Source organism: Lontra canadensis, unplaced genomic scaffold (assembly GCF_010015895.1).
Source record: "Lontra canadensis isolate GAN:19392208 unplaced genomic scaffold, GSC_riverotter_1.0 scaffold13, whole genome shotgun sequence".
Classification (NCBI taxonomy): Eukaryota; Metazoa; Chordata; class Mammalia; order Carnivora; family Mustelidae; genus Lontra; species Lontra canadensis.
In genome coordinates this window covers 23523171-23548986 of record NW_022631007.1, presented here as the reverse complement: position 1 = coordinate 23548986, position 25816 = coordinate 23523171, and the positions used below count along the sequence as shown (strand labels likewise).

General features: G+C 35.8%; 1 protein-coding gene across 2 annotated transcripts in view; it reads right to left on the bottom strand.

Annotated features, from left to right (window-relative positions):
• Positions 1 to 25816, bottom strand: part of GALNT13 (polypeptide N-acetylgalactosaminyltransferase 13) — a 539666-nt gene that overhangs the window by 179245 nt on the left and 334605 nt on the right. For both annotated transcript variants that reach the window (XM_032857833.1, XM_032857834.1), the window contains 3 exons: positions 15522 to 15688; positions 14680 to 14887; positions 11885 to 12055 (listed from right to left, as the gene is read on the bottom strand). In XM_032857833.1, coding sequence (XP_032713724.1) covers positions 11885 to 12055; positions 14680 to 14887; positions 15522 to 15688 — 546 coding nt within the window. The remainder of the gene's footprint in view (positions 1 to 11884; positions 12056 to 14679; positions 14888 to 15521; positions 15689 to 25816) is intronic.

Sequence of the window (25816 nt, the reverse complement as noted above, 5' to 3'; positions counted from 1 at the left end):
CAATTCCTCAAAAAAAAAAGTCCTGTATTTTCTGAAGACAGATGCTTCTAGGGAGATTTTTTTTTTTTTTTTTTTTTTTTTGATTTGCAATGTCAGCTCTCTCAAACAGTCCAGAGACTGTGCCTTATATAATATCTACAGCCATACCCAGGTGTTATGCAACATGTTCTATTCTAAGTTAACTCTTCTGTACTGTCCCTAATGAATTATTTGCATATGCCTGTGTGGACCTTAACCATTCAGGATGCCTAGAAAATTAAAAACCTATATAAGGACTAACCCTATTAATCAATTTAACCCATTGGCTGGGGAGGGGGGAAATAATCAACCCAACAGCTGTGACTACTGCCTACCACACAGTCAGTAGGTGAAGATGAGCTGAGTTAGTAGAAGTAAAGCACTTAGCACAATTCCCAGCACATAACAAATAGTTAATAAGGTTAGGTGGTGTATCTTTGAATCTGCCATCGCTGTTGTTGATAATCATTCATTGGTCTTGAGTGTCCTTCACTTATTTTGACTTCTCATACACACCCTCATTTCATTTCAAAATCATTTCAATCTACTTCAGATCCAAGATGTTGAATTCTGAAATCTGCCTCTCGGAACACAACTTTCTATTTTTTAACTGCTCCTATTTCAATCCTGCAACAGTAACTTTTTTTATTCTACGTTTGTGTTTAGGATTTCTTAACTACTCATTCTCACATAATAACCCCCTTCAGGAATTGCTCCTTTCTGTCTTCTCACTTGCTCTCCAAGGTTCTGCCAGGTCAGTGAAAAAAACAGCTTAGCATCCTAAGTTCTCCGGCCTTCCCTTATCTGACCCAATTCTCCTTTTGTAAATTTCAGTGTCTGGGTAAACCTACCCTTGCGTTATCTACTTCTGCTCCTCAGAGCCAGAGAATCACTGAAAAAGTATTAAGATGAGGTCAACTGGTAGTACGTCAAGTCCACATTCTCTTGGCTTAGCCTATGAACAGCTAACAATCCTTTTATCTGCATTAATTTGCTCACCTGTCTCATTTTTTTAACTGACTCTTACCTAAAAGTTCTGGACTCGTCTCAAAAAACTGAAGATTAAGGCAATGCATAAAATCAAAATTCCCTCGGTCATGAACTCTAAACTCCTCCAGTCTCAGTATGTGTCTGTGTCTTCTCATGGCCTCTTCCTTACTCCTGCCTCGGAGCAAAGAGTATCTCCTTCTTCATTGTGAGCTAACATCCACTCTTCTGCCCTCAGCCAGCTCTTTTCTGACTATTCTTTCAGCCACTTGCTCATTGACTATTACATTTATGTTTTACGCCTTTGGTTTCTAGATTGTCCCCTAGAGTTTATGGTACTGCTCAATCAAGTTCTATTCTAAGCCAGAATAGTTCTTCACTCCACCCTACTACTCACTCAAACGAGGGATATATATTTTCTATTCCCTTCACTGGTAAGCTCATTGAAAGGATGCTCTCTACATACTCCCTCAACTCCTCTTGACCTTCTAACTGGAATCTGGATCTTGCTCCCACCTCTGCAATAACTTCTTTCTGAAAAGGCCCCGCTGATTCTGAACTTCAATAGGCTTTCCTTCAAATGTTTTCTTTTGGAAGCATTTGAACACCATTCAGCCTCCCTGCTTAAAACACATTTCACCCCTGGCTCCAATTGCATTTTTTCCAGAGAGGTTTTCCTTATTCACTTTATGATTCTTATTGCTATCCCTTCCTTTTCCTTTTCCTTGCTGGCTGCCTCAAGTTCCTAATTCCATGTTTGTGACATGAGTATTATATACAATTAGAATACTGTTTTGTAGATGGGAGTACTTAATAATTATCTTCTTTTGTCCCAATATTTAGTCTTCCGAAGGACCTCTCAGTGGAACTTTCCCCTTCCTATACTCCTTACCTATATAAGCTCTTTCATTGTATGACTTTAATTGTCCTCTCTGTGAGGCAGAGTCCAAACCCGTGTTTTCTTTCTTCATTGCCTCTTTATGCATTGTTTATGTTTTTCTAATTACTTTCTAGATGTTTTCTTAAAAAAGAAAATCCTGTTGAGTCTGCTCAGGGAATACAAAATAGCACTGAACCTGTGCTATCCTTCCATGTATGCTTCTCCTTCAGTGTCCTCTAGTTCCTTCCAGAATCTCAATACGAAAGGATAAAACCCCTTTTAGCAACTTTCTTTTCTGTGCCCCATTCAATCATTTCCCAAATACTTCCTGTTTTTTTGTTTTGTTTTGTTTTGTTTTCCAAAGTATTTCTGACTCTTTGCTCTCTGTTATCACGGTTGCTATCCAATTTTAGTCCTCTTACTTCTAACTCTGTTAAGGTAATCCTCTTGCTTCTGGAGTCTCCTGCTTCCAAAATTCACTCTACAAACCATAGCCAGATAAATCTTTCTAAATCAAAACTCTTCAGAAACTGTTTACGAGATGCTTAAGTATCTATTTTATGAAATAAATTCCAGGGGTGCCTGGATGGCTCCATTGGTTAAGCTTCTGACTACTGATTTCGGCTCTGGTCATGACCTCGGGATTGTGAGATCAAGCCTTGTGTTGGGTTCAATGCTCATTTTGGATCTGAGAGTCTCTATCCGTCTCCCACGGTCCCACCCTTCCCCACTCCCCAATTCACGCACTCACTCTCTCTTAAAAAATAGAAATCCCAGCTCCTTATTGTGGCATCAGTGATGTGGTGCCACCCGAAGAGCATCTCCATTCCTTTTTAACTATTTTCCTATATTCAAAGTGTTTAGCTGTTAATAGGAACTTTCCCACTCCAGTGCACATGTCCACATCCACTTGTCACTTGGATTTCCCTTTGGAAACTTCTGGTGTATGTTCAAACCTGCTCTATTCTTAGGCCAAAGACTATTATTCCATGCAGCCTGCGCTCAGTACAGCTACTATCCCTCCAATCTGGATATAATCCTCCCCTTCTGCCTCTTTCAATAGCCCTCAGTCTCTTTCTCTCTCAAGGCACTTTGTTACTTTTTTTTGAGTATTACATTTATTTCTACATGTATTTTGCCACCTTTATATATATAGCTAATATATTTGTTTAATATTATTAGACTATTAATAGATACTTGTTAAATAAGTAAAATAAACAAATAAGCATGTATCCCCATGCCCACAAAGCAAACTATTTGTAAGTTAAAATCACCTGCAACTTTATTTCCGAAATTACAAAAAGAATTCTTTTTTCACATCTACTAAACTGGTAAGTAACAAAGATGCCTTAGGTCATTCCAGCATTTTATCATCTAGAAGTTTTGGGGATTGAGCTTGGTATTATTTTAGAATTGAAATGTAGACTATAGGAAAGGATTCCAAAAAATAAGCATTTGACATGGAAAATCACTGAAGTATTTCACCAGAAGTCGGCAAAGTTAAAGAAATTATGACAGAACACATCTGATTATTCATTAACACTAAACTGTGATGTCTACATTTTCACCAATAAGATGGTAAGTCAATTATATCACACTAGGATCAACACCAAAGTGTAAAAAGCAGAGATCACAGGAGACTCAAGAGAGGGTAAGTTTACTTTTTAGGAGCACAGACTTGTATCTAAACTGACTGGGGTTAAACTCAACCCCAGTGTGTGTGACCTTTGGTAAGCCACTTAAACTCTGTGTTCCGGCTTAATCTGTTATTAACTATCTTCCGGTATTCCAAGTGTTTAGCTATTAATAGGAACATCTATAAAATGAGGATATATGTATTAATGGATATAACACTATTCGAGTAGTACCAGAACAAAACAAGAACTACGTATTTTAAATATTAATTTTAATAAGGAAGAGACAACATTTGTGTTTGGCTGGATTATAATCAGCTTTTTAAAAATTACTTTCAGAATCTAATTAATTTTAATAGAATTGTAGTATTTTAGAACGTTAAAATCCGTATAGATCTGGTCAACCAAATTTAGTTGCAATGTGTTTAAATGACTTGTTCAAGAGCCCCCAGATAGTCAGTAGCCCAATTAAGGAAACAATCTTTCTTTTCTCTTTTTTTCTCTGTTTTCTCTTTTCTCTATTCTCTCTTTCCTTTGCTTCCCATCTCTTCTCTTTTTTCTTTCCTTCCTTTCTTTCTCCCTCTCCCTACATACCTCTCTCCCTATCTACCAATTAGTCATCTCTCAATGTATCCATATGCACCAAAGAATTTGAAGTAGCTAATTAGAAATACACTTTTGCTGATTTCAAGCCCCAAATATATGCACCATGTCTTCCTATGAAGACTTGGCAAATAAGTAAGGTCTCTGTGGAAAAAAAAATCTAAAGATCTGAGAGACTATAGGTCAGCTTCAAGCTGTGATTTTCAGTGATCAAATAACACAACATCTAGCCTGTAAGTATTTAGCTCTGTGTTAATAACATTTCTCATATATATTATAAGCCATAATAAAGAGAAATTATAGCCATAAATATTTTATTATTTACACAAATGTGAGGCATAAACAGCTGAAATACTCATATAATCTCAATTTTTTTTAAATTATAAAATATAATTTGGTTAACCATTTTGCAGGCTTAGAAACCAAAGGAAAATTAGATGCTGTGAATTTCTCTCCTTCCCTCCTTATTCTGTCTACTATCCCCAATATAGAAAGCAGAAGAGAGAGAAAGGAAGCAAAAGTGTAACTATGATTTTATTAGAGTGATGAGTAATCAAATGTTAAATGTATTTCAAGGTTTTTAAAGAGAACAGAAATGGGGTTTAGTGAAATACTGCACACCATGATACTCATTTGAATATATACTTGAGTAAGAAGACGCAACTTTGGTAGAGAAGAAACTGCCACTTTAAGAGCCCACCAAGGCTTTAAGCTCTGACCAAGGAAACCTGCTCAATCCTTTAGTCTATGGAACACACAAACAGTTTCAAAGCTATTTTTAAAGGATAAGAAAAAGAAAAAAAAAAAAAAGAAGAAGAAAAGTTCTGCTTAGTATGGGCAAATGGCTTGCTTTGCTGCCAACGATCCCATTTACCAACAAGTATGGAATGAAATACTTCAACTTGTGCTTAAAGGCCTATATGCCAGGAAAGCAAAAGTTATTTTTTTCCTTTTTCCTTAATACCTTTTCATAATCCTCACAACCTGATAAAACCCTAAGCTTCCAAGAGGATGTACAATAATTGGTGCAAATTTTTTATCTTTCCTTTACTTTCATTTTATGTGTAGGAAGAGTCAAAATAAACAATGGGGCCAGATGTTTTCGTTAATACCCTGTTTTCATCTTATCTCAACAGAGTGCTAGGAAAGTCTTATAAATTATCTTCTAAACTATTAGGAAATAATATAATATACATGTGCTATTTTCTTGAAAACATATAGATTCACATACTCCACATAAGGTGCGATTTTTTTCTTTCAAAATGAACGTACATTAGATTTTAACATGAGTTAAAGAAGAATGTTGAACAGTTGGAATATTCTAAAGTTTTTCCTTCAAACTTTTTCCTTCAAAGTCTTTGTTCATCCCATAATTTTGACCCTTCCCTGTGCTTTGTGTTTAGTATCTTCTATTGTACAGAAGTGTTTCACAGGATTTGAGATTATCTTTGCTTCTCTCCTCCAATGTAAAATGTATTTTCATTGGCCTGGGAAAAATCTAATAGAGAACATCTGACAGATAAAAATTAAGCAATATATAGAGATTTTATTCATTTATTCGAGAGAAATAGAGAGAGAGAGTACAAGCAGGAGGAGCAGCAGGCAGAGTGAAAGGGAGAAGCAGACTCCCCACTGAGCAGGAAGCTGGGTGTGGGGCTGAATCCCAGGACCCTGTGATCATGGGTCCCTGCTGTCCCTCCAATCTGCCAAAGGCAGATGCTTAATACCGACTGAACCACCCGATGTCCCACCTCTTAGCCTAGGAGCCCCAGCAATATATTCTTAGTTGCTATTAAATTATAGAAAATATTGTGTCTCATTTGTAAAACATTTTACAGAATAAAATAAGTGTTTTTTAAAATTATACTTACTAGAGGAACTATAAATTAGAGCCTGATAATTCTGGGGGGGACTCAAACTGGCAAAAGGTATCAACATATTAAAGCAAATTTCATATTTCTTAATTGCAATAATTCTAAAAAGACCACATTATATGCAAAAAGATCAGAAGACAAAATTGGCAAAATTAAGCATAAAAAAACCTCTCAATTGGATTTATAAGAAATAAAAAAGCTGGGGTGCCTGAGTGGCTCAGTCTGCTGAGTGACCGACTCTTGATTTGGGCTCAGATCATGATTTCAGGGTCCTGGGATCGAGCCCCATGTCATGCCTCCACGCTCAGCAGGGAGTTGGCTTGAGGATTCTCTCTCCTTCTCTCTCTCTCCCTGCCCCACCCCGGCTCTCTCTCAACTCTCACTTTCTCTAAAATAAATAAATAAATCTTAAAAAAAATTAAAAAGCTAAGTAAATAATTGAGATGCTAGCAGCCATTAAAATTTTTATTTTTTTAAAAAAATTAATGGCTTGGGAAAAAACCCAATAATATATCAATTTTTAAATTGTGGAGAAATCTGGGGTACCTGCGTGGCTCAGTTGGTTAAGCATCTGCCTTTGGCTCAGGTTGTGATCTTGGGGTCCTGGGATCAAGCCCCAAATTGGGCTCCGTGCTCATTGAGGAGCCTGCTTCTCCCTCTGCCCCTTCCTCTGCTCCTGCTTTCTCTCGGTCTTTTGCTCTCTTTCTCAGATAAATAAATAAAAACAATTATGGAGAAATCTATCTATCTGAAAAGAAACTCTCTGGAAGGAAATATAATGAAATACTAAAAGAGGTGGCTCATTGGTGTTCTGCTTCTTTATACCTTTAGATACTTGTCACATTTATTTAGGAATGCATATATTTGTTACTTACATTTTCAGAAGTAAATTTAAAGTAACTCCTTTCAAATATATTTCTCATTTAACATGTTAACACTTCACAAGTTAAGCAAAACAGGGAATAATATTCCTTTTCATAGTTGAGAAGAATGGGTAATTTCCCAATCGAAGGAGCTTGAAATGAAACCTAGATCCTTCAAAGCCAGCCTCAATGCTTCCTCTATGATATCACACTAGAAGGTTATGGGAACTAATATATGTGAACATCTTATGAGTTTTTCACAATAAGGAACAATAATTATAATCTGAGATGTTATTAATAATGCTTAATTAATTTTATCTTCTTTACAAATTCCTAATTCCAGTTGAGAGAAAAATAAATGTATAATATCAGACAAACGTTAATAAAAAGGGATCTCTAAGTAAGTAAAATGTGTAAGGAATAAAATTCATCATTACATCTATGTTTGATTTATTATGAGAGCAAATATTAGAAGCAAATCTAACACTTTTGTTTTACCTGAGGAAGATACTGAATATGGTATTCCATGTAAGAATGAAAAAAGTCATGTCAAGAATATCAATAATGACTAAACGTAAAAGAGTCCATAAGGCAGACAGAAAGAGTAAAGAAAGCTATATAGACTTGATAAATAACTAGTAGGTTTTTTAATAAAGTAACCTGTTTTAATCAATGAAAAATTAAAGTAGAAAGTATTATCTTTATAATTATTTATCAAAGATTACTACAGGGCATAATTAAGAAACTAAAACAATCAATAAGATTAAAGCCAGATTCTTCCAGAAGCACATACCTCTCTAGCAGTTGATGTAGTCTAACTCCTGTGCATCCGCACTCTGGCCACTTAGGCTCTCCCCACTCCCTCGTCCAGCATACATATGGCCAGCACCAGTGAGCCACTTCAGAGCAGAGATAGCCAGATTCATTTTTGTATGAGCAGAACCTAGCACAGGGCTCCACAGTCGGGAGGCATGCACATTTGCATACATAATCCAACTCACTTCAGTAGCCTGAACCATATCACCTCAAAAAAAGATACACACTAGCAAAATGCATAATACACCCCCAACTTAATGAAATGATTTAGGGGATTATCTGCATTACCATATAACTTACGTTACTGGTTGCCTATTCCATTAGGTCATGGAGATGTGTATTCATGCAGGGCTAACATGTTTCATGAGCTTCCAATTCAATCATTTCCCAGGCAGTAGCCTCTAAGTCAAGGTCACAAATTTAAAAGATTATAGCGAGGCAAATAAAGTCAACATGTGAAGTTGATTAGTTGCAACAAGCTTGACCGGAACAGTTACCGAGAAACATTTCTTTAAGCAAGAATGGTGGCAAATGGGGGCACTCGGGTGACTCAGTGGGTTAAAGCCTCTGCCTTCGGCTCAGGTCATGATCCCGGGGTCCTGGGACTGAGCCCCACATCAGGCTCTCTGCTCAGTGGGGAGCCTGCTTCCTCCTCTTTCTCTGCCTGTCTCTCTGCCTACTTGTGATCTTTGTCTGTCAAATAAATAAATAAATACATAATCTTTAAAAAAAAAAAAGAAGAAGAAGAATGGTGGCAAATGGACACTGATCCTCAGCCTCAACCTCAGGAACACACAAGAAAAGGGGTTGGGGGACTAAGGTAAACCTTTAGGCCATTTTTGAAGATTTTTTTTTTAATTTATTCATTTGACAGACCAGAGAGAGCACAACAAGGAGGGGCAGCAGCAGGCAGAGGCAGAGGGAGAAGCAGCCTTCCTGCCCAGCAAGGGAGCCAGATGCAGGGCTTGACCCCAGGACCCTGGAATTATGACCTGAGCTGAAGGCAGATGCTTAACCAACTGAGCCACCCAGGCACCCCTTAGGCTATTTCTAAATGGTAGCTTTTACTCAACCCCACCTGATGGTGCCAAAGTAGGAAAACAAGACCATTATAGCAAGATCTGACTTTTCAAGGATAGGTAAAAATTCATACATTTACTTAGAACATCTCATTTTTATAATGTTGGTAATCTTGCCATTTGCAATGGTGTGGCTGGAACTAGAGGGTATTATGCTAAATGAAATATGTCAATCAGAGAGGGACAATTATCATATAATCTCACTGATTTGAGGAATTTGAGAAACAAGACAGAGGATCATAGGGGAAGGGATGGAAAATGAAACAAGATGAAACCAGAGATGGAGACAAACCTTAAGAGACTCTTGGTCTCAGGAAACAAACTGAGAGCTGCTGGAGGGGAGGGGGCTGTGGGGGGTGGAGTGGCTGGGTGATGGACATTGGGGAGGGTATGTGCTATGGGGAGTGTTATGAATTGTTTAAGACTGATGAATCACAGACCTGTACCCCTGAAACAAACAATACACTGTATGTTAATAAAAATTTTTTTTAATGTTGGTAATTTTTTAAAATGCAAAACACTATGTATGCCAAAAACAAAACAAAACAAAACAAAACATATCTACACGGCATGTCTGATACATAAGCTCCTGGTTTATGACCTCTGGTTGAACAATTTGATTACTCTATTGTTGCACATATAATTGAGATATTACTGAAAGTCATGTAATATGACTGCTAAAATGTCAAGAAGAGTTTACTGATTTAAGAAAACTAAATGTTCAAGGTTATGTGTGCTATTATTCCAAACTCATAACTTCACAAATACCAAGTATTTTACAAACTTCACTTAGTATCAAAATGAAAATATCAAAGCCCAGAACTTGACAATAGAATAATACATATAAATCATTATAAAGTTTAGTTTAAATGGGGTATATCTAAGGTTAAGTCACAAGTTCAAGTTGGTTATCTATGTATGCAGATGCATGACTGTATTTCTAAATGATGACTAACTAGCCAATTATAGTCACTAGAAAATTCTGTCATAACTGACATTTTAAATGAGGCATTCTGCTAAAAAAGCTAAAATTTCAACCTCATTTTAATCACTTTAGCTATTCAGAATTCTGTTAATCAAGTAGGGGAAAAAAATCATCTTCAACACCTAGAATGATTTATCTGTTTGTACGAATGTGAGAAAAATGATCACGTCTTTGAGTAATAGATTACAAGTACAAAGAAAGTTCACATTACAGCTATGCTGATGAAAATTACCTGCGGGCTGTTACAACACAGGCTGTGAATTAATTAACCTTTTGCCATAAAAATCTGGAACTTCAGCAAAGACTGAGGTTTCTCTCTTTCTCTTGTTCCAGCTCCCTCAGCACTTTATAAAGTGAAATACTGTGACATTACTGAGAAAAACAGATATAATATACTTCGATTTTATTGGGTCTTCATGTTACTATAGTAAAAACATGTAAGCTGTGGTTAAAACACAGCAAGCTGGATGTTTCCTTTTTTTTTAAACTAATGAAAGAGGAGAAATAATGGCCAATTTCTATGTAGATCTTTATTTTTGTGTATGAGATCAACAATTTCTTACTGTGAATGTTGGGTAACTCTGAGTTATCTATCTACGTTTTCACTCTTATGAGAAAATAAAGTTGAATAAAGCATATCTTTTGCCAATGTGTTTTAAAAAGTGACATTCTTTCAAACTTCATTCTCAAATGAATTTGAGTGTACTGGTCAAGTATCCTGAAAATTCTGACATAGGTTCAGAAGCTGAAAAATCAGCTAACACTAAATGAAACCATGACCTGGGAAAACAGGATTTCTAATAAACAATGGTAATAAAAATGGTAATAAAAGTGCCTGTCTTTCCTCAAGTTGTTAAAAGCAATGATCGCTAAGACTTGGTGAATGTGAAGATTATAGCAAGATTTAAAGACCACTAAGTTAGACTTAAACACTGACATAATAACTTCATGTCTTTATGAAACTGTTCAGAGCCACATTTTTTATCTTTGATATAGTAATTATCTCCTTAAGAGGGTTAACAATCCCAATTTTAACTGTTTGATAACAGCTGTTCTCTTTCATAAGCCAATTTTTAGAGTTAGCTTTTTTTTTTTTTTTTTTTATTTATTTATTTGACAGAGAGAGAGATCACAAGTAGACAGAGAGGTAGGCAGAGAGAAGGGAGAAGCAGGCCCCCCGCCGATGTGGGGCTCGATCCCAGGACCCCGAGATCATGACCCGAGCTGAAGGCAGAGGCCTAACCCACTGAGCCACCCAGGCACCCCTAGAGTTAGCTTTAATTCATTCATTAGGTAATTAGTCTTGCCAATGGGTAAGTCATTTCTTCAGCAGGTTAGGAGACATCCTTGTTTAGATAATGGGTCATATATATTGTTTTATAATGAAACTAAATCATGATTTGCCAACTTCATCTTTAAAGAGCAAAACTAGTGACCCTCCCTCTCAAATATATTGTTAGGAAATCAATTTTTGGTTGCAGGGAAGAGGTACACAATAATATGTTAAAATAAGGAGGTGATCATTTTATGTTAATACAGTGAGTAATTCTTATCTGGACAACTAAAGATACACATGATATTTCTTATTTTGTATTAATAGCAAACATATTTTATGAATCAATACTTCAAATTAAGTAGCTATTTTTACTAATTTAGAACAAAAATAAATCCTTCATAATTGTTAATATATTAGAATTTTCCAAATGGAGCTTTCTTTTGTATCCATAGGGAAGACAGTTCTTTGAGGTTGGAAAATTTAGAGTATCTGACAAAACATTTTTGGTTATTTCAATTTTGAGAATCTCTATTTATAAAGCATATGCATTTAGGTAAGATACATATTTACTGGATGCATCAAGACTGTCAGAAAATCCACAATAAATATATTCTATGTATCAGAATATACAAAGTTTCCAAAGAAATCTGGCACTTCTGCCAATAGTTAAATTTGTCTGTGCTAATTTAAACTAAATTTAATATTGTCACTGATTCTTAGATTATCATGTAAGCAGTGATAATGCAAATGTGCGTATGAACAAAAAGTAATGCTTTTAAAAGACTTAAAAATGAGAGCACAGATTTACAATACTCCTTAATTATTGTAGAAACACACATACTATCCTTTGGAAGATAGGTGCTACATACCTGACAGGTAATGTTCTATCTCCTTTCCTCCTATCCATTTCTCTTTGGGGAACAGGATACCAACGGAAATTCAGTTTCCAGTTAAAACCCCCGTAAGTCATGTCTGACCCAGCCATATATTCAAAGGTATCATCACTAATCACATCAATGATGGGGCATACAACTGTTTTCCTGCAGAAAAAGCAAAACCAGTTTACATATGAATATTAGTTTAAATACGACATTGACTTCTTCAGACTCAGTATAGATGTTAAGCTGAAATTCAATCATTTTGTGACTTTAATACGACTTTATTTTCATTTTATTCTCTTTCTCAATGGAATCATTTCCTTTTACTACATCTTGCTTATAGTCTCTACTTCATTCTATCATTTATAATCTGACCAAATATACTAATTGGTCTTTAAATTGATTTCCAAATGCATTCTAAGTACTAACTCAGCAGGATGATCATGGTCTATTTTTCATAAAACCTCCACCCACAGCATGATTAGTAGCTCTACTTTGATCTTATGTATCATTTTAGCTAGAGCTCACTGAAAAGAAACAGCACGCAGAAGCAGAGAGTGGATGATGGCAAATTAGACCTGGTATTTTGAATCTCAAAGGGGGCAGGTTAGTTTAAAGAGTTCTGAATCTTTTTTTCCTGGAGAAAATACCTACTATAGAAACAAACAAGTAAAAATCAACAGAGCAACCATGAAAAATCATAATCATCAGTGTAGGTAAATGTCTCCTCTGAAAATATTAGGGACATGATGATTTCTAAGTGTGTTGTCCTAGATCTCAGAATTTACCATAACAATATACATATTTTAAAATAGGAAAAGATAAGCAACTTAAGTTTCTGGTGTTTTATCTCATGATCTATTTCTTCTTAAAGACTGGGTGTTGTTGATGGTGGCTTTTTAGGGTAAGAAACTTCCACCAGAAGACTGGGTATTCTTTTAATCCGTGTTGTGCTTCCCCCAATCTTCCTCTATTCCTGGCTTACATGTTTTATTACAGGATCAGTCTGTCATCTCTACAGTGAATGTTCAGGTCTACTCAAGCTTTCATTGCTTGTAGCCAATTCCAAAGAGCAGAGCTTATTTTTCATATTTTGTAGGGGGTAAATACAAGTATGCTTTTGAATCACCCATAAGTGTGGAAAGCAAATAAATGTTGTCCATAATTTATTCTGGTTTTGTAACACCAGTGATCACAAATGCTCACTTTCAACTAGCTCTTCTACTCCACACAATTAGCCGAAGTCTCTAGTTCTCTGAAATCAATAGGATTCATCCAGCCTTGGAAAAGTTTCTTGGTAATTCTGGTCCTTACAAAATCAGTATTTTTCTCTCCTTCTTCATTAAATTTAATGGCTTAATTTGTAAGAAGGCAAAATTAGTTCTAATAACCTCGAATAGGACTTTATTATCTACTTACGGCAACTTTTGAACGTATAAGCAGGACAAGACAGAATTCATTACATGCAAATACAATATAAACATAAGGTTAGATTAAAAAATAAATGATCTATGCATGATGATATTGAACAACATTATATTAAAAATTCAGTAAGTTGAATATGAAGCACATGTTTAAAAGAGCAGCATAATGTAGGAAAAGTTGCCAGGAAAAGCATTTAAGATGTTCTAAGTTCATTTTACTTTGCCAGCCTTACCCTCCAGTGCATACTGTACAATACATGGAGTGGAAAAATGTTATTAGCTGTGTACTACACTCAGTTGACTAAAAGGTTCCCACTGCTTTCTTCAACTGCTATGGTTCATTTTACTGACAACCTCCATCTATCTTCCTGGCAAGTACCAAATCCTGCCGTTTACGTGATGTAGTTGGACTAGCTCACCCTAAGCAGCCCTTGTCTTGGATGCTTAATTAAAAACTTCAATTCTAGGAAGACCTTTCTGGGGTAGGTGAAATGACTATGCAAACAAGGTGTTATGCTGTTATGCAATGCTTTGTTATTGTATCAGGGCATTCAACACAGTTGTCTTCATTAGTACTTAGGAATTAGGAATCATTTATCATCAGTGTGTACAAATATCTGCAAGAAAAATTGTACTTGGTAGCATCATTATCAGATGGAATTTCAGCTAAGTGTGAGGGTTCTTAATTCCTATAAAGTACTATTCAATTTTTTCAGATTTCACAATTTGTGTATACAAACTGGCACCATTGTTTAAATAGTTAAAATTCTGATAGTTGTGCTCTGTTTTTGGTTTTTGTTTTTTCTGTAACCACGATTTCATTCCAGTGGAATGTGTGAGTATGTGTCTTCATTTTTAAGATCCTCTCTGTGGTTTTGAACCAGATTTTGAATAAGTGCAGTGACCTAGTAGAGAAAAGACTGGTCTGGGAATGGGAAGAAGTAAATTGTTGTTCCCAACACTTCCAATAACTGGGACAAGCTACTTAATTCTTTGTTCCTCCCTAGTACTAGTACAGACGAGAACACCCATGTTACCTTCCTCACAGGGTGGTTGTGGGGACACAATGAGGTGCTTTGAAATTTTATAAAACATGACACTATTTCAAATCAGACTCATTTCTATCACCTACAAAATGAATATTCAACACATTTTTACTGTTTGAATTGCTCAACTGTTTCTTAAACAAATATTAATACTCAGCATGAATCAGCCTATATTAAATGGGGGAGGAGTGCTTTTTAAAAGCTAGATAATAAACCTTCTAAAAATAGCAATTTATAAGGAAGTTTTGACGGGTACCTGGAACTGTCCTAACAGGTTCAGTCAAAACCCAGGCAGACATAACACATGAATTCTTACCTGTCTTCTTTTATTCTTGCCAGCAAAGGCTCCAGCCATCCTAAGGTGCATTCACAATGTGCATCGAGAAAAGTTATGACCTGCCCTTTTGAAGCAGCTGCTCCTCGAAGGCGGGCACGTATTAACCCAGAGCGCTCTTCCATTCTAATAATTTTTACCGGCACCTCTAAATTTTTCACATAATTCTCTAATGTCAACTTGAGAAAATCTGTAATGTGCAATAAGAATTTATAAAGTTTTGAGACTATATGAAGACACAGCAGAGCTACTACTGCCCAGAAGGAATTCAACACACAGAAATGGAAGCCAACTCCCATCTTTTTTTTGCACTAGGTGACATAAATACAGAGAGATCTTATCAGTAAATTAATGTATATTTCACAATAACTCTATCAGTTGACTGGCAAAGATAAGGACATTAATAGGAAGTTAATATATCGGACTTTAATTTAGAAATTGGGCCACAAGAGTAAATGGAGACTTCTTAATTGCAAGTTATTTTGCTTTTACCTGCACATGCACACACAAAAGACAGAAGTACACAAAGTCGTATTAATGCTCAATCATGTGATCGTTTAAGTTGGGAAAAAAATAAAAACTTTTGAACATCACTTTGTCTGATTTCTTAGGTTAGTATGGACCAAATGGAATCATGAGAGAACCTTAAAGAATTAGTCGCAGACTCCTGGAATTGGCACTGGCTAGGTATATTGATGAAATTTGATAGGTGATTTCAGGGCTAGTAGAATTTTAAGGAAAATACAGATCATTACCCAGCTATCTTTTCAACCATAATGAAGTTTTCTGATTAAAAAAATATATAGGGGGAAGAATATTTATACCTCTTTCACTGGCATCATCTACCAAGACGACCTCAGAGAGCAGATAACGTGGGGAACGATTTATAACACTGTAAACAGTTCTAAGGAGAGTACTCCAAGCTTCATTGTGAAACACAATGACTACACTTGTGTTTGGAAGTTCATCAGGGTAGACCTTTGTCTTGCATCTGGAAAAGAAAGAAGAGAGGCAAGCTTATAAATTCATTTTTCATTCTGATTATTGTAATAAAAATATTCACGATAACACTTTAGATTTAACTGCCCCTTACTAAGGAAATACGTTAGGATTATCTAAAATAATATTCCTTTTTGTAAATGTGAGTAATTACTTGGCATTTTGAAAATTAAAGATGCATAATTGTTAGTATTTTATTCTAATTCCTGTAGGGAACAAGCAGAATGATTTCCACAAGTCTAAGAAAACTAAAATAACATTCTGACACTATCAACAGAAGACCACAGTACAACAGGAACATATGAATTCATTTAGTGGATATAATTTTATTCCTCATTCAGAAAAAATACTTATTGTATAACTCAAAAAGTCATAAGAACATGAAAAGACATGCTCACAGAGTTCTGAAGCATATAAAGCTGATATTATTTTTCTATTCTAAAATCTAGTCATGTGTTTTCCACTCTGTTTGAGAATGCTATAAACCATGTCTACTTTGAAGGAAACACTGAGGGGCTAGGATTTACTTTGCAGATTCTCAGTACTACATAATCAAAATTGGATATCAGGAAAGGGAACAGGCTACTAGCACTTCCCAAACTTTGGCGTGCACAGGAATCGCCTAGAGATTTCTTAAAATGCAGATTCAGGTTCAGTCAGTCTGAAGTGTACCCCAAGATTATGCATTTTTGAAAAAAAGCTTGCTTCTAGGTGATACAAATGCTACCAGTCACACAGAGCACACCATAATCTTTTTTTAACTCTATTTATTTGAGAGAGAGAGAGAGAGACAGAGAGAGAAAGAAAGAGTACAGAAGGAGGAGAGGCAGAGAGGGAGGGACAAGCAGGCTTCCAGCTGAGCAGGAAGCCCAGTGCAGAACTGGATTCCAGAACCCTGGGATCATGATCTGAGGCAAACACAGACACTTAGACCAACTGAGCCACCCAGGTGCCCCCAGACCACACCATAATTCTCATCACTTTTAGAACTTGCTGTTTTGAGAAAAAAAAATTTTTTTAATTTTGCTTATAAATCCAAAGAAGCTCAAATTTTACTTTTCAAGAAATAAATCTAAAAATGTACATTTGGATAAATAGTATGTGTAGTGCTCTAGGTGATCACCCTCACTTTAACATGTAGCTGGTCCTCACCCCCCATCAACGTGTCAACATTCAGACATTTAACTCATGTAATTATAAAATTTTAGAAAAAAAAATCTCTGGGTATCTGGAACAGGAGCAGAGTTTATCCACCTTAGGTTATAGTTTCATGGGAAATATTCTTAAGAGCTAGAGAATTAAAAATCGTCCCCAAAATAAAATAAACTAGATACTTCCTGCCACTCATGAATGATCTCAGATACGACACAAAATAAGCATTGTTAAAATTAGCCTTCTTCACAGGCAAGTGAAAAAAAAAAATGTGGGACATAATGGCATATAATTAAACAAATACTGATTGTATGACTTTTGAGATGTTAATCATCCTTTAAAACAGTCTGAAATTTCATCTACTCAGTGAAGTCTTCTGTAGTGTAGCCAGATAAGAAGGAACTATACCTGAACTATGATATTTTCTCTGCGTATATTTATGTGAAAAGCATTCATTAATCACCCACCCTATAGAATATATCGTGTATACAGAAAAATCAAAATGTAGTAGGAAAAAGTACTTTGATTCATCGTCATCTTTCCCCATTCTGGTGGCAAGATTCCAATGTTTTCTATATGCCTCATCAGCACGTGACTTGGGCATCCCAGCAGCTTATCACTAAATGAACTCAGAAAGCCATCTTGGTAAATTTAAAAATGTCCTCACCATGATCTTCCTCAAACCTCCATTCTTCTGCCCAACAAAACAGCAAGCTGAGCAAACAGTGTGTTAAAGACCATCATGATCAGCATCAATAAAGAAGTAAAACTGGAAAATCAGGCTGAAAGCAGTCCAACAGTCCACAAAGGTTGGTTTAACCCAAGGACAGCAGTCTCTAATGGCTACCCAGTATCACTTGAAAAAAAAAATAATTCAAGTTAAATTTTTTGGTATGTTATTATGCATGTACATTGTATGTTTTGTATTCTAAATGCCAACAAAGAAAAAATGAATGAGATATTTAGATGAACCTTTTAAAATACCAAACTAAAAGCAGATATTCAAATCCAGCTACTTAAAATATTTCTATCCTGCTTTGTTTTTGTGGTTGGAAAAATCTAATCACAAATGTTAATTTTATATTCAATGTATGTGACAAAGTTATAATGAACTAATTTACTATTAATGCAACTATTAGGTTTAGAAAAAATTTCCACTATGTCATTATTTAATGTAGCATACAAATAAAATGTGGCTAATATTTTAATTAATTCTTCCCCTTCTTCCTACATAAATAATTATTTAGCAAAGAAAACTTTGTATGATAATAAAATAATTTCTAGAATAATTCTTAAGCTATACAAATTAATTATTTTCAATGTCAGTTTGTCCTGTTATCTCAAGGGGCTCCTGAACAGGAGTTATTTCCATGGTTTCTAATGGGGTTGTGATACACTGTTCTATTACCATTTTCTGTATTTCACCACATCTATTGTTTGACCTATCGTAAGATACATGGTCATTTTAAGTGTTGCTAGGAGAGAAAAAAAAAATGTCAAATAAACCATAGCATATGCTTTCTTATCACTAGAATCCATTTAATACCTAAATAGAGCTTACAGAACAAGCTTTTAAAATTACTTGGACATGGATTTCTATCAATATTGTCATGCTTGCTTATGAATCAGTCACACCAGCTTTTTGTTACTTTGAAGTTTCTTTCATCTTTTCTAAGGGGCTTTCTCCAGCTTTATGTTGCACTGCTTAACATATTAGAAGCATACATTAATGTGTATGTACATTAATCACAGTAACAAAATATAAAACACCTTCAGCTTCTTGTGGGTATCTTCCTTGGAACTATAAAATTACGCTTTTCAAATTTTAAGGTGCAAAGAAATTACATGGGCATCTTGATAAAATGCAGATTCTGCTTTAGTAAATTTGGGTTGGGCCCAAGACACTGCATTTTTTTAAGGGGGCACAAAGGGAGAGAGAGGGAATCTTAAGCGGTCTCCACGCCCAGTGTGGTGCTCAATAGGGCTCCACTTCACAACCCTGAGATCATGACCTGAGCTGAAATCAAGAATCAGATGCTTAGGCAACTTAGCCACTGAGGTAAGACACCCCAAGATTCTGCATTTCTAATGAGATCCCTGGTGATACTGTCGCCTGGTTAACATGATAAGGGAAAAGGCTATATAAATCAGTCAGCTGTTGATTAACAAGAAAATACAGAGTTGTGGTCATTGCTTTGACAATAAATATTTGCTTTGTCTTATGAAATTTAATACTTGTCACCATTTCCTTGCCTTTCTTTTCACACGATAACTTTTGTTCTAATACTGAATCAGACTACAGCTTTTCTGAAGGAATGCTGAATGACAATTAAACTCTGCACCTGTGGTTTAAACACTGGTTAATAACTTAGGTGAAGCATGACTATGTGAACAGTCATGACCACATTCATACAAGCTTGAGAAATCGCTCTTTATAACAACTGCTAGCTGGTTGACAATGATCGTAACTAACCACTGCCCCTCATCCTGATTTCAGACACAGAAAACTAAAAGGGTGCATTTTACAACAGGTGAATAGAACACTTTTTTGTTTAGCCAAGAAAAAGTATTTACAGGGCTATTTAGTTTTAGTTTAGTTTAGGGTTTTTTTGCTTGTTTGTTTTTTTGTTTTTTTTTTAAAGAACTTTAGGTATCTAAGCTGTCAGAGTTTCAACTCACTGCTTTTTCAAGACATAATTCAAAACAAAACAAAAACAAGAGACCTATATGATGGAGGGAGGTACGTACTTAAATGGATTGGACCTCTCTAATAACCTCTTCTCCTGATACAAGGCAAACAGCTTCTTTGTGATATTGTAAGAATTATTTCACCACTGGCCACCTCAGCTTTTACATCTTTTATGTAAGATTAAAGTAGGTAACTTGAAATGTGTAGGAGACATTGCTTGGGCTACACTGCAGAATTAAGCTCAGAATCTCCAAATGGTGGACTTGGAAACAGCTGTTAAAGTTAAGTAATTAAAATCTTCATTTTACAGAATGCAAGTCTCAAGTCACAGAACTGGTTCAGTATTCTGCATAATAAAGTAATAATAATATATTTTATTCTTTAATAATATTAATTAACAGCAAAGATTTATGCCCCACATTATATGCTACATCAAATGTTTTACGTGGTATTATTGGTGTCCAGAATATTAGAAAAAAATCTGAACTTAAAAACTATGCCTTAATCTTATACTCAAACGTATATCTTTAAAACAGAGAATCCCCTAGAATCATTTGAATTAAAAAAAGCACAGAGAACAGCTTTCATTGAAATTATGTGCATATAGACCAAATACTCTTTTAGCAATCTGTCCTGTGAAGATATTAGTTTCCTTTTATGTAATAATCTAAATGGAATTGGCAAAAGTTGACATTACACAATGTATACGTAATTAACTGCGAGAGTAAAAGTGGCAGACTGCAATAGCAATTTTCATCAGTTTGAAAGGAATATCTGATGCCCACTACTCAAATTAAGTTCCTGAAAATCGGTATTCTAGTAAAATCACACCTTTATTATAGCAACATTTCATATTTACACTATATTACGACATGCTAAATCTGTTAATTCTTGAAAGGAAGTGAAAGTTTATTTCTTTTTAATTCTGTAATAATATATCTATGGCCTTTAAACTTGGTCGCACACTGGAATAATCCCATGAGCTGGAAACAAATACTGATGCATGGGTCTCAACCACAGAGATTCTGATTTAGGTGTCCAGGGTGTGGCCAGATGCAATGGGATTTCAAAAAAATCTCCCTTGGGGATATCAGTGTGCAGCCAAAGCTGAAAAAGTTTGTCTAAAATTATTTATCAGAAACACTGATTTTATTTATTTTTAAAAATATTTTGTTGATTTATTTGACAGAGAGAGAGATCACAAGTAGGGAGAGAAGCAGGCAGAGAGAGAGTGGGAAGCAGGATCCCTGCTGAGCAGAGAGCCCCATGTGGGGCTCGATCCCAGGACCCTAAGATCATGACCCGAGCCAAAGGCAGAGGCTTAACCCACTGAGCCACCCAGGTGCCTAGAAACACTGATTTTAAATATGCACAGGTGTGTGTGTGTGTGTGTGTGTGTGTGTGTACACATATCAGTGTAGATATAATCTTTTTGCTCACATCAACATTTTAAAATAAGATGCTTAAGGTTAATACATCTCTTTTTTGCAGTTATATCAGATGAAATTAATAAAGCCCTTTTTCCTATAATTGTCAGGACTGGAGTCAGAAAGTCTTGTCCACTCCATTTACAATCTTTTCTATCATCTGAATATACACTAATGTTGGCCCAGTCTTCTGTGTATCAGCTGTTGATTTATAAATATATGAGAAATAAATCTAGCTGCTCTTATTTAGAGAGTGTATGGGGATAGAATTGTATTTCTAATGTCTGGAACATGGAAAAACGGTGAGACAGCATACCTATTTACCATCTTTCCCCTTGGCTAATGCATACATTATAGGGACATAGACTGTTACAATTTGATTTTATCCTTTTCAAAACCATATTGATGTTTTCAGATAAGTTACTGAACACAATATGCCACATCAAAGAAAGAAAAATTGACTATAAGATGAGAATGTGAAATCACAAAAGATCCATAATTACACAGTGGTTTAGTTAGACACAATCCATTTAGGACTACAAAGGCTGTCAACATTGTAGTTTGCATGACTTGTTGAATTGCTGCTCAGTGAGTCAGTGGTTACCTTTTACTGCCTCAATCAAGAAGATTAATAATAGTAATTAAAAATAAAGACTTACAATACAAGTCCTCTGTATATTTCTTATTTTTAACAGCTATGGGAATTGCCTTGAACCTTGCAGAATTATGTGTGGTTTCTTTGTTTCCCAATCATTAAAATTCATATTCACAGAGGGAATTTTCATCTTTTGCCAATGCATCCATGCAAAGAAAACTTGGGCAACAGCAAAGTGATTCTTTTATAATAACTGAACAGCTTGGGGCCTCAAGTAAAATGAAGCACTTAATTTTGCATGGGTTACTATATGTTGATTTATATTAATACTGTATTCAACCTTCCAAGAGTGAGTTACTACAAGTCATAATTATTGACTAATGTTTTTAAAGTTCCTATGTCCCAAGCACCTTTGTGTTAATATCCAGTTGGACATTGTACACATTCTTGGCTTATTTGCTATCAGATCCACTCCTTGAACCTTCTGTTCTCTTTTTAAGTGTTGGGATGGGTGGAATAATAAGGCTACTGGGAAAGAAGCATTTCCAAAATCCCTTGCTTGTTGGCTTCTGTTTGAAATACATCATTAGGATCTCAGGTGGGAGAGTGCCATGCTGTAGTAAACAGGAACAGAAAGCCAGGGAATTTCTTTGTACATCCCCCACTAATCTCAGAGAAGACCACTCAGCCCCCTTCCTTAGCCTTGTACCTGACGAATGCCTCAATCTTTCTGAACATATTATGCTTTTTTACAACATAGCTATCTAATTCAATAGATTAGTGGATTCTTCAAAAGAAGAAGGAAGGTTAATATTATTTATCCCTGCCTTTCCAGAATTTAGTATTCTGCATATCACAAAATACACTTAATAAGGGGCTGATGCATGAAAACTTCACAATAAGGCAGGCTTTTATATGAATTATCAGATAGACTTCTTGCTCATAGCTCTGCATTGTCATAGTCTGAACTAGAGGTGCAGAAATACCAGTTATCTACCCTTTTTTTTGCGAGGGGTATCTTCAGTTGGTTTTGTTTTTCCAGCTTCTAGAGCCAGGGCAAATAAATGAGCTAAGGATAGAGAAGGAAAAGAGTATAAGAAAACTGGGCTGCAAGTCCTTGTGCTATAACACAGTTCTCTCGAACATAGGAACATCATTCCTATTTGGCATATTGGAGCAAGCTCTGTCCCTGGAAACCTATGTTTGCCTCCCCCTTCTGCCATAAAGGATCTGTGAGCAAACTCGTTTAATTTTGGTTTTGCCATCAACTAAACAGAAGGAAGACTGCTGCCATTTCTATATCACAGTACTTTTATTGAAAACAAATGAAATTATAAAGGGATTAGGTGAATATAATTCATTATTATGCTATTTTTATGCTATGAAGCACCATACAGAATATTACAGATGAAGTCTCTATAATTATTTGAGTCAGCTTTGCTGCCGATAGGACTCTGACCATTGCCTTGTTCTAATAACTTGTCTTTTGTCCTTAATTCTTGTGGCCAATCTGCTACTTTATTCCTAACTTCGGTGCAGTTTCACTAACACGTCTGGTGTCTAGACTACTGTGGCTTAAGAACAGGTTTACTAGTTTGTCCAGTGTAGTGGTGTAGAATACAGGTCCTGCCTCTTTCTCTTTTAGTGCTTCTAAATCATTTATTGCCCTAATCTTGAATTTTTCTGGCTGCCTGTAAATCTTCCTGCTTACTTACCTTAATCTCTTCTTATTATTTTCTGCTGGAAATCTCAGAGGGCTCTGTTCTGCCTTCCTGATGAGATCTCTGCTTCTTGCCTGCTCTTGAATATCCACGAGCTCACTATCCAGCAACTTGTGCTCCCTCCTACTAACCCACTACTTGCTTTACCCTGTGGGTTAGTCCAGTTATTAAATATTGCACTCCTTAGCCAGAGTGAGGCCATTTCCTCCGGCAGTCAAGTCCTGATTTAAGAAACATCAGAATAAGATAACCAGTACTAAGTGATGAACATTTCTTAAACCCTTAATTATGCAGCAGACATTGTACTATATGCTTTATTCTCATTTGACCCTGAGAACTGAAACCTTGTGCAACCAAATAGGTTACCTATCAGAACTATGACAAGGCTATAAACTCATAAATAGCTTTGCTGCATGCTTCAAGAACTTCCAGAAAATAAATTGATTGTAACAATAAATTGCTCAGACTATGTCCTTCTATGGAGAATAGGTTGCTCAGCTATCTTCTCAGGATGATATATAACTTAACTAGACAAACTGTTTGCTTATCCATTGACTTCGAGACTCCTCATTACATCCAGCAATCCTAAACTATTACATCAAATCCTTGACTGGTCTCAGGAAGATTCCAGCACTGAACAGTTAAGACAGACCAGTCTTAAACCATGGAAGTCCAGATCCCCAATCTCTATAAATATCTACCTTCACCACGCAAGACTGCTAGGACCCTGCCTGCCCCTGTGGTGGTTATTCTGGAGGCCTTTTATGGAGGCAGCAACTGATAATCCTTATAATATTCCTTATGAACTAGTTATATTGTTGCTCCCATCTGGTGATGATTAAGTCAAGAACCTACTATTCAGATCAGTTAAGTACAACAGTCTCCCCTTACCTGTGGAAGATACCTTCCCAGACCCTTCCAGTGGATGCCTGAAGCCATGACAACACTGCACCCTCTATATGCTATGTTTTTCCTATACATGTATACCCATGATGAAGTTTAATTCATAAATTAGGCACAGTAGGAAATTAATAATAACTAATAATAAAATTGGACAGTTGTAACCATATACTGTAATAAAAGTTATGTGAATGTGGTCTCTTTCTCTCAAAATATCTTACTGTATTATATTTACCCTTCTTGTGATAATGTGAGATGATAAAATACCTACATGATGAGATCAAGTAGGGGGATGACAAAGGTACCAAGACCTAGTGTTAGGCTACAACTGGCCTTCGAACGATAGGACAGAGGGAGGATTATTTGCTTTGGTAATTTAAAGTCAGCCTCAGGTGGGCAAAGCTCAACTAAAACTCCTGCAACTTCCTTCTAAGTGATGGAACTGGGTTTCAAACCTTGGAACTCTGACTGTTCTTTTACTATAGGGTATCTTTTGTAAGAAACCGCCTTTGTTGGGGAGAATTCTGAGATAAGGCACCTAGGGAAACAGGTTTGAGCCTGAAGGTATGTATTCCCAGGAAACAAAGGAAATCATTAACCACTTAAACAGAAGCCTTTGCTTTACTCCAGGAGGTTGGAGCTTGAAGTAGAAAACACTAAAGGAAGAAGTAAAAAGGGACTAGGGAGAGGAGATAGCAAGTAAAATGATGAGAAGCTCAACAGTCCAGTGGACTTTCCTCAGTGATGTGATACACTTTCTTTATTTATATACTTTTTTTTTTTTTTTTTTTTTTTTTTTTTAGAGAGAGAGAGAGGGAGGGGGAAGAGCAAACGGAGAGGGAGGGAGAGAGAATCCCAGGTAGACTCCCTGCTGAGCGGGCCCTGGACTTCCACAGATTATTCTTTTGGAGTTTAAACTAACCTGATTTTGACTTTAACAGATTAGATACACTCAGTTCACATCTGGTTTAAACGAAGAAAACCAAAAAACGTTGTAGATCTAATTTCTACCAAATAAATGGCAATCGTACACTCCTGTGGGAGTTACTTCTATAATGCTAATAATCTTTTTTTTTTTTTTTTAGGACATAAATGTGATTATTCTACAAATAAATTTTGTATCCTTTCTATTGTAAAGAATTCTCCTGAATTTTGGTAATGAACTGTAATTCAACTCTCTGCTAAAAGTAAAAGTAAAGTAAAAAGACTATATTTGAATAAGTGCTGTGTGTAGTCTTTGTGGTTTTGGAAAATTCTGTGGCCTCTCAATATAACTCTTTCATGCTACTGAAAGTATTTTAACAATGAAAACAATTCAGTGTTATTGAGTATGATAAATACAATTAAAGTGACTTTACAACAAAATTATTTACTATTGCCATTCATAGGTTTAAGTTCTTACATTTGTAAGTGAAAATAATACTAATTTTTGTATCAGGGGGCTTGGATCTGACTGAACCAAGCTTTGCTTGGACCATCATTTATGTCGAGTTAACTGACCACACTGAACTCACATTTTTCACTTCTCTGAGATAATGCAACCACCATCCACCCAGGTTCAAAGCCAGAAACTTTGATGTTGATACAGTCACCAAATCCTGATGATTGTTCCCATATCTTTATTATGCTTTCCTGA